The sequence below is a fragment of the Microtus oregoni genome, unplaced genomic scaffold (genome assembly GCF_018167655.1).
Source record: "Microtus oregoni isolate MIOR12 unplaced genomic scaffold, Mior012 000040F_ref0000088, whole genome shotgun sequence".
NCBI lineage: Eukaryota > Metazoa > Chordata > Mammalia > Rodentia > Cricetidae > Microtus > Microtus oregoni.
Window position 1 is genome coordinate 17,348,314 of NW_024543207.1, and position 10,370 is coordinate 17,358,683.

A 10,370-nucleotide genomic window follows, 5' to 3' on the forward strand; every position below is an offset into this window, starting at 1 on the left:
CATACTGAATTGTATTTAGTGGTATAATAATCACTGAAGTTCTTTACCAATAAGGGATTAAATCTATGAGCTATCTAACGTTACTTAACAAGCTAATAACCTGCTGTGTTTCAGGTGTTACATTTCTTAGAAGGAAAGCTTTCAGAAAGCATCTTAAAGCACAGAGCCAAATCATTAGTAGTGATTGGCAGGTTAGTGTTTACCCAGTTGAAATAGCACAAAATTATACATTTTGTTATTTTAGTTTCTTTACCATGAAAATTAAGCACTCATTTAAGTATGGATTTGACAGATGAGCCGAAGAGAATATTGTCCATATATTGCAGGACTAATAACTCTGGGAACTTATACAGTGTTGGTTTAAGGTTTTATTCCTAATTGTAATTGTTCTGGTACTAGAAACTGTGCCCATTTTAATTTTCCCCATGAAGGGACCATTAAGCAATCTATGTTGAGTTATTACCACTCTGTGGGATAAACAAAATAAACTAACAAGAATAAGCAAATAACAACATCAAAATCTAAGCTCTGCGGTAGCCGAGTTGGCTCAAGCTGTAGAGCAGAGCCCGCCCACCATTTCTTAGACCTTGGGTGTTATAGAGGCCACACTTTGCATCCCATTGGGAGAAAAGGCCCACATGGCCAAAGGGCTTTGAGTTCCAATCAAAATTGTTCAGGAAGACTAAACCTGGAAACCAAGCAGCTCCTTAGTACATGGAGCCTTGCTGTGACCTGCCAAGATGTGTCCAGCAAGGGAAAAATGTTATTTATTTTTTGTTAGTTCATTTTGTGTGTGTTTCTGTTTGTTTCTATTTCTTGTGGTTTGCAAAAAATAATTGACAAGGATTCTTCTCTCCTCTTTTGTAGCCTCTTGTTACCTTAGTTCCTATGAGTATAAAGTGGAAGAGGTATTGCTCTGAGTATTTTGTTCCTTGGGATCTTAACAAATATTTCAATAAGTGTAAAACGCTGTCACTGGGTCCTGAGAAGAACCTATATTTATCCCACTCTCTCATTTAAGATCATGAATTCTTTTAAGTGAGTTCTTTGTCGGTTTGTCCCTAATTTCTAATGAAAGAAAACCTTCCTTAACTTTGGACCCAGCCCCACATTGTCATTGTTCCTCCAGGCTTTATTGCTGTCACAGAAAATATCCACATGAAGTTAAGAATGAAACCAGGGTCAGCACCACATTAGCTGGCACTGGGTCAAAAATTTCTTGAGTTTGACCAAGCAGTTTATTTTTTTTTCCACCTTTAAACACAGTTAAACATTGGGAAAAGGTTTCCATTTAAAATTATGGCAACAAAGCTTTGGGCATGGCTACGTTGAAACTCCATTGAAATGTACATTTCCCTGGCGAGGCACCTGTGACCTTTACCCTAAAATGGGTTCTCTTCACAGAGGAACAGAGTTTAGGGTAAGGGCCTGAGGAGGACAGGTTTGTAATAAGCATAAGCTTGGTTTCTGTTGACTGAGAATGCAGATTCCATGGGACCACTTTCATAAGGAGGGCTTTATTCCCTGAGAGACAAAGCTCGGAATGGGAGCCTGAACAACGCCGAGGATTTGGGGTGGAGGTGAGATTCAGGTGACGCTGCAGCCGTACACTAGCAGAAAATCACCACCGTGGTAGACAGCATCCATTCCAGGTTTCCTAGTGAACAGACATCAGTCATTTTCTTCGACTGAAGAAATATATCCTTCATGTCTAACAATTCTAGTTCCTCTAATGCTTTCTGTAAGCTGTGCCTTCTACATCATTCCCTTGGTCCTTTCATCAGGGCTTCTGAGAAACTTGAGTCAGCGTAAGTCCCCGCAGTGAGTGAACTTACTGCTAAATTGCCTCATTAGAAATTTGTTAAAATACATGTGATTCCATTTTGTCTACAAATTGCTCATTTATTGATCTTCCCCTTGATGGCTGAAACTCATGTCCCTTGATACACAGTCATTTGCATCACTCTGTACATCCTCGGGAAGCCAAACCTCAGCCCAGAGTTGCTTCATCAGATCTGCATCTTCATTGTGTTTATCATTTTTGATTGTTCATAAAGGGGTTGAGCAGTACCCTTTCCATCACCATGGTTATCTACTGTGAGAAATATACATTATGTATGGAGTATTATAAGAATGGGACAAAAATGCCTATTTTATTTCAAAATTTTATTATGTATATATGGATGGATTTATGTTGTGTGCATGGTGGGAATGCTAGTGTCCTTGTGTAAGAGATTGAGCCTCTGGAACTGGAGTTACAGACAGTTCTGAGCAGCCATGGCTGCTGGGAATCAATTCCAGGTGCTTTGGAAGAGCAGTCAGTGCTTTTTACTACCGAGCCATCTCTCCAGCCTCAACAATACTCTTTTGTAGATACTCGCTCTCCATTGTATGGTTCTTAAAGGTAGGATATCCATGGGAGTTTCTAGGATCTTCTGTCATTCACTTTCCTTAATGATGAGTCCTGTGTATCATCACAGTACTGCATCAGACTTATGTTAGGGACGTTGCTTACCTATGTCAGAAGGGCTTCTAGCTCTCTTCTCACTCTGGGTGACCTTTAGATTAATATCTAGAAGTACATATGCCTCTTGTTATTTGTGTTTTCCCTGGCAGTTTTAATTAGCATTCATTTTTCTTATTTGTTTCAGGAAATGCTGTCTTTCAGGGATGTGGCCATTGTTTTCTCTGCAGAGGAGGGTGACTACCTGGAGCCTGCTCAGTGGAGTCTGTACAGGGATGTGATACTCGAGAATTACAGCAACCTCGTGTTCCTGGGTATGTCGTCCTTTCAATTGATGCTGCCTTTTAATCAATGGCTGTTCTAATTAGGAAGTGCAATTCTGCCACTGCCAACAGTGGTTAAGTCACCAGAGCTGCAGCCTGAGAGAGAGTTCCCTCAGGCAGTCTCTCAAAGCTGTGAGGGAACTTCTCGAAATCCCTGGCCTTCTAAAGAACTCAAGATTCAAAGGTTCAGGTGGAACTCTGCTCCTCAGAGAGTCTGAATAGCAGCTAACTCCTCTCCTTGCTTGTGTCTAATAAAAAGCCCTCATTCTTCTCCTCACCCCTGTTTAAAAACCCTTCTCCACCTGGCTTCTCCCTCCCACTTCCTGTCAGCTAGTTGCTGACTCAGCATCCTGACTGCAAGGGAAGTTCATTTACTCAAACAAATGTAACATATCTTTGCATCGTTAAACAAATGTTCCAGAGCATGAAGAAAAGAAACACAGCTTAAGGTAAAATTCTACAGTGTGCGTGAGGGAATCTTCCATGGTGTGCTCTTAATTAACTGTCAGCATAAACTTGATTTCTTTCTACAGTATCTCAAGGGTGCTTGTGCTTCCAACAATGAAATTTATGGGGCAAATTTTAAGAAAAACTGAAGAGAATATTCCTATACCTTAGAATAATTTTATTTCTTCTCGTGTTCATAGCAGCTTCCCATCCTTTTTATAGAGGTATTCTTTATATTGGTGGTAATGTTAGAAAGTAAATGGCATGAGTGGGAAGCTTATATGATAAAAAGAATATTGCACTCTTCAGTTTTAATATTTCTTCTTGTAACTGAGGGACATGAAGCTAACTAAAGACCTGCAAATCCTAAATTCTTCCTAAGCATTCTGATGTGCCCGTCAGGAAACTCATGAACATCTAATCCTCTACAGCCCTCATTGTATCTTCTCATTCCTTATACATACAGTCCTAGAGAGGACATGCTATCTGATGGAGGAGGGTCTTCTGTCTATGTGTTACTTTCATTGGTTAATAAAGAAACTGCCTTGGCCCTTTGATAGGACAGAAAATTAGGTAGGCAGAGTAAACAGAACAGAATGGTGGGAGAAAGAAAGCATAGTTGGTCAGACGCCATGGAGCCAGCTGCCAGGTCAGACGTGCCGAATCTTTCCCAGTAAGCCACCACCTCGTGATGCTACATAGATTATTAGAAATGGGTTATCAAGATGTGAGAATTAGCCAATAAGAGGCTAGAACTAATGGGCCAGGTAATGTTTAAAAGAATACAATTTATGTGTAATTATTTTGGGTAAAGCTAGCCCAGGGCCAGGAGCCGGGCAGCGGCCCTCAAAAAGCAGGCCTGCTCACCTCATTACTACAGCTATCCTCGGAGAAAAAACTAATGATGTTCTCTTTTCCCATAAATAGGTCTTGCTTCCTCTAAGCCTTCCCTGATCACATTTCTGGAGCAAACACAAGACCCTTCAGACATGAAGAGACTCACAGCAGCTGCCATGGAAACAGGTGTGTAGGAATGAGGGAGACAGAGGTAACAAGGAGGGGAAGGCCAGAGACCCAACAGAAAGCCAGGTTTTATCACGAACACTGACTCACAATGTTCTCATGGACATAATGTTTTAAGGATCTCCTTTTGTATCTTTTGCTGTGAAAAGTGGATATTTATGGTACTTTGATTTTCTTATGCTCTGTCCTTCTCCCATCAGGTCAGCTTATGTTTACAGTAAGTGACTAAGCTCTCTCATTTGAGGGTGAACATGATCTATTTTTCCTAAGTTGGTCAGTGGATATTTATTCATAAACTATGCAGAGATCCTCCTGTCTTCAATTCTTGAACAGTGTTATCGAATATTGTTATCGACAGGTTTCTAGTTATGCAGTCTAACTTTCAGACCTTCCAAAACTAGAGGTCTGAATTTAGCAAATATATGTACTATAAAAACATATGTTTCCAACTTTGACTAATGTTATACTTTGTGTTTATCTAGTTATAAAGTTTCTCTATTTCTATAAATGGCTCATTTACAATAGTGTAATAGTCTTGTTTTCTTCTTGATGTTATGCCTTCTTTACATGTTTGACATTCATTAATATTGATTTGTTTCTATGTTCTATGTCGTCATGGTCTTCATCCTTCACTACAAGTTACATAATTTCAATTTATGGTTTTTTTAAATTAGGCTACACTGAACACAGCTTTAGAAATTTGAATGTAGCATTATTTATATTATAAATTACAGGTATGAATCAATATTTCTGGTTTTAAAAATAAGCATAAATATAGAGAATTTTGCTCAGTTTTCATTCATTTCTTAACTTTTACTCATCAGGAAACAAATACTATACAGGCAAAGAATGTGACAAAACCCTTCCTTGGAACTCACAACCTATTAGTCATCAGAAAATTAACTTAAGAATGAAGCCAGATAAGTGTGAAGAATGTGGGAAAGCCTTCCATTTTCTATCGTCACTTTGTGTGCACAAGAGAATTCATACAGGAGAGAAACCCTACAATTGTGATATATATGCTGAGGACTTCTGTTTTCCATCACGACTTACTGAACACAAGAGAATTCATAGAGGAATAAAACCCTACAAGTGTGAAGTATGTGGCAAAACCTTCAAACATCCATCAATACTTCTTATACACAAGAAAATCCATACAGGAGAGAGACCCTACAAGTGTGAAGTATGTGGCAAGGCCTTCCATGTTCAATCACAACTTTCTGTACACAAAAGTGTTCATACTGGAGAGAAACCCTACAAGTGTGAAGTGTGTGGAAAGGCCTTCTGCATTCCATCAAGACTTTCTCTACACAAAATGATTCATTCAGGGGAGAAAACCTACAAGTGTGAAGTATGTGGCAAGGCCTTCTGTGCTCCATCTCGGCTTTCTGATCATAAGAGAATTCATACAGGAATTAGACCCTACAAGTGTGAAGCATGTGACAAGGCCTTCTGTTTTCCATCACAACTTACTGTACACAAACGAATTCATACAGAAGAGAAACCCTACAGGTGTGAAGTATGTGGGAAGTCCTTCAAATGTTTATCAGTGCTATCTGAACACAAGAGCAGTCATACAGGAGACAAGCCCTACAAGTGTGATGTATGTGGTAGAGCCTTCAGTTTTCCGTCACGAGTTTCTGAACACATGAGAATTCATACAGGAGAGAAACCTTATAAGTGTGAATTATGTGGAAAGGGCTTCTATATTCCATCACATCTTTTTGTACACAAAAGGATTCATACAGGAGAGAAACCCTATGAGTGTGAAGTATGTGGCAAAGCCTTCAATACTACATCAGGACTTTCTGTCCACAAGAAAATCCATACAGAAGAGAAACCCTACAAGTGTGAAGTATGTGGCAAAGCCTTTAAACGTCCAACAGGACTTTCTGTCCACAAGAAAATTCACACCGGAGAGAAACCCTACAAATGTGAAGTGTGTGGCAGGGCCTTCAGTAATCCATCAGGACTTTCTATACATAAGATGATTCATACAGGAGAAAAGCCCTACAAGTGTGAAGTATGTGGCAAAGCCTTCAGAGGTCCATCAGGACTTTGTGTACACAAGAAAATTCATAAAGGAGAGACGCCCTACAAGTGTGATGTATGTGGTAGGGCCTTCTATATTCCTTCACAACTTTCTGTACACAAAAGGATTCATATAGGAGACAAACCCTACAAGTGTGAAGTGTGCGAAAAGGCCTTCAATTGTCCATCTGGACTTTCTGTACACAAGAGGATTCATACAGGAGAGAAACCCCACAAATGTGACGTATGTGGCAAGGCTTTTACTCGTCCTTCTGGACTTTCTAAACACAAGAGTACCCATATAGGAAAGAAAAAATACAAATGTAAAGTATGTGACCAGGCCTTTACTGGTCCATCAGGACTATCTAAGCACATGAATATTCATACAGGAGAGACCCTGTAAGTGAAGAGTGTGTCATTCATCCATCAGGACTTTCTGAACACAAGAGAATTCATACAGAAGAGAAGCCCTAGCATTTTGACGTATGTGGCAAGGTCATCCATGCTGTATCATTACTTAAAGTACACAAGAGACTTCCTATAGGGGAGAAACCCTACAGCTGAGAAGTATGTGGGAAAGCTTTGTTTTCCATTACTACTTTCAGAAGCAAGAGCATTCATATAGGAAAGAAAGTATGCAATCTAAAATATGTGGTGAGTTCTTTAGAACTTTCTGGATTATTTATTCTCACTTGATAATCCACAATAGAAAGAAACCCTGTAATTATAAGGATTGTGGAAAAGCCTTCTATAAAAAGCCATACCTTACTCAGCACAAATGAACTCACACTGGATAGAAACCTTACAAATGTGAAGAGTGGCAGACTGCTCAGTTGTACCAGAAACCTTAAGGGACCTCAAAGAATTCATTCTGGAGTGAAACCCTACAAGTGTGAAGAATGTGGCAAAGAATTTATAAATTACATAGCACATTCTCAACACCAGTCTATTATGAGTGTGGAGAATGGCAAGGCTTTTCCCCTGACTTCTGGTCTTAAACAACTTCTAAGAACTTATGTGTGAGAGAAAGCCTGTGAAGAATATGCCAAGGTCTTGTGCACTTAATAAAAACTTTTGAAACACCTGATAATTCATACTGGAGAAAAATGCCATTAGTGCCAAACATGTTTTAAAAAAAAAAAAACCTTTAATAAACTTTCTAGTGTTTCTCAAGACAAAGTAGTTCAAACTTCAGAGAAATGATACCAACATTACAATATTCATAAAATGTTTTATACTTTCTCAGTTCCTAAAAGATATAAAGACTCTTCTGTCTGGAAACCATACAAATGGGATGATATGGGATGTCTTTTCGTATATATGTTGCCCTTACTGGTTGATGAATAAAGCTGTTTTGGTCAATGGCCTGGCAGAGTAAATCAAGAGTGCGAGTGAGTAGGTGGAGTTGAGGAGGTGCCTGGTAGCCACTGAAAAAGAAAGATGCCAGAACATTACCAGTAAGCTACAGCCTCATGGCAATACATAGGTTATTAGAAATGGGTGGATTTAAGATGTAAGAGTTAGTTATGGGCATCACAATCACTGACTTCAAACTCTACTACAGAGCTACAGTACTGAAAACAGCCTGGTATTGGCATAAGAACAGACAGGAGGACCAATGGAACCAAATAGAAGACACGGGTATCAATCCACACATATTTGAACATTTGATACTTGACAAAGCAAAAAATATCAAACGGAAAAAAGAAAGCATATTTAACGAGTGGTGCTGGCGTAACTGAATCTCAACATGTAGAAGAATGAAAATAGACCCATATCTATCACCATGCACAAAATCAAGTCCAAATGGATCAAAGACCTCAACATAAAGCCAGCCACACTGAACCTTATAGAAGAGAAAGTGGGAAGTACACTTAAATGCACTGGCACAGGGAACCACTTCCTAAATATAACCCCAGCAGCACAGATACTGAGAGAAATAATTAATAAATGGGACCTCCTGAAACTGAAAAGCTTCTGTAAAGCAAAGGACATGGTCAACAAGACAAAATGACAGCCTACAGAATGGGAAAAGATCTTCACTAACTCCATATCTGACAGAGGTATGATCTCCGAAATATACAAAGAACTCAAGAAATTTGACACCAAATGAATACATAATCCAATGAAAAAATGGAGTAAAGACCTAAACAGAGAACTCTCAACAGAGGTATCTAAAATGGCTGAAAGACACTTATGGAAATGCTCAACATTCTTAGTCATCAGAGAAATGCAAATCAAAACAACTCTGAGATTCTATCTTACACCTGTAAGAATGGCCAAGATCAAAACACTGATGACAACTTATGCTGGAGAGGTTGTGGGGAAAAGGGAACACTTCTGCATTGCTGGTGGGAATGCAAGCTGATACAACCCTTTTGGATATCAGTGTGGCGATTTCTCAGAAAATTAGGAAACAACCTTCCCCAAGACCCAGTAATACCACTTTTGGGTATATATCCAAAGCATGCTCAATTGTGCCACAAGCACATGTGCTCAACTGTGTTCATAGCAGCCTTGTTTGTCATAGCCAGAACCTGGAAACAACCTGAATGGCCCTCGAACAAAGAATGGATAAGGAAAATGTGGTACATTTATACAGTGGAGTACTACACAGCAGAAAAAAATAATGACATCTTGAATTTTGCAGGAAAATTGATAGAGCTAGAAAGCATTTTGAGTGTGGTAACCCAGACACAGAAAGACAATTATCACATGTACTCACTTATAGGTGGTTTTTAAACATAAAGCAAAGAAAGCCAGCCTACAAACCACAATTCCAGATGACTTAGACAACAATATGGACACTAAGAGAGACTTACATAGATTTAATCTACACAGGAAGTAGAAAGTATAAAAAGACAAGATCTCCTGAGTAAATTGGGAGCATGGGGACCTTGGGGGAGGATTGAAGGGAAAGGGGAGAGGTAAGGAGGGGAGCAGAGAAAAATGCAGAGCTCAATAAATATCAATTTAAAAAAAAGAATCAAATAAAAATACTTTCAAAACACAGACACACACAAAAGTGTTAGTTTTAAATAAGCCTGAGCCATTGGTCAGTGTTGTAATTTACGTAGTTTCTGTGTGATTATTTGAGTCTGGGCCACTGGGAAATAAAAGTGCAATTTCTGTTTACTTAATGGCACCCACTGTTTGTCAAAGTTCTTCCACAGAAACCTGAGGGAGCTTTAATAAATGCTTCTAGACCCACAAAACACAAGTCAATTGCAGCTTCTTGGTAGCTGCATTTTTCTTCAGATAGACACTGTTTGCTGGCTTTGAGCAGAAGTGTGACTTCATTAAGAGATAACTTCCTGGTTGATGCTCATGGCCCAAATGGCTCTGGATATTTCAGAGGTCCTGCTACAGAGCACTTAAATGGGATTTGTGAAAAACATGCTACTATTTACTTAATGGGGACAAAGACCCACTGCATCCCTGGAGTTGAGGCAGTGAGCATGGCTCCCAGAGACAGTGAACACACCTCTGCCATGTTTAGTGGGAAAGAGCCAACAGACAAAGCCGCAGCACTGGTCCTAGTCATCCCAGTTTAACACTTTTAAAAAAATGCTCCTGATCATAAACAGATTACAGCTACACAGTAAAGACATTCAGACCAAAAAAAAAAAAAAGGCCTCTAAACAGGCCAAAGTATGTTTGTTAAATGTGCCTGGACTTACGACAGAGAAGATAAAAGGTAGAGTCATAGATAAAAAAAATTTAAGGATATTAAGCTGAGGTTTTTAAAGGAATAATAGAATAAAAATGGGCCATGAAAAGATGGAAAATAGTCAGGATTATGTATATTTTTGTTATTTCTTTGATTCTTTGACTGCAGAGAGACATTTGATTTGAGAACTGCAAAGCTAAAGCAACATATATTTTAAAATATGTTGACTTCAAAATTTGAGTCTAAGAATATGTTACTTTGGAAAAGAGGTTCTACTTTTGTTTCCACAGAGGATTGGAACCTGTGGGTTCCTTCTAGGCTAATGTGGTTTAATGGAACAAGACTCCCTTCAAAAAAGGTCTCTGTGAACTCTAAAAATACTTTACCCAACCACCAGCAGGAAATAGTTTGG

At 39.0% G+C, this 10,370-nt stretch overlaps 1 protein-coding gene across 7 annotated transcripts in view; it reads left to right on the forward strand.

Moving 5' to 3' along the window:
* The window catches only part of LOC121433584 (zinc finger protein 728-like), a 38,617-nt gene extending 30,486 nt beyond the window's left edge, over positions 1-8,131 (forward strand). For all 7 annotated transcript variants that reach the window (XM_041632064.1, XM_041632062.1, XM_041632065.1 and 4 more), the window contains 3 exons: positions 2,652-2,778; positions 4,162-4,257; positions 5,082-8,131. In XM_041632064.1, coding sequence (XP_041487998.1) covers positions 2,655-2,778; positions 4,162-4,257; positions 5,082-6,691 — 1,830 coding nt within the window. In that variant the 5' untranslated portion in view covers positions 2,652-2,654 and the 3' untranslated portion in view covers positions 6,692-8,131. The remainder of the gene's footprint in view (positions 1-2,651; positions 2,779-4,161; positions 4,258-5,081) is intronic.
* Positions 8,132-10,370: the final 2,239 nt, after the last annotated feature.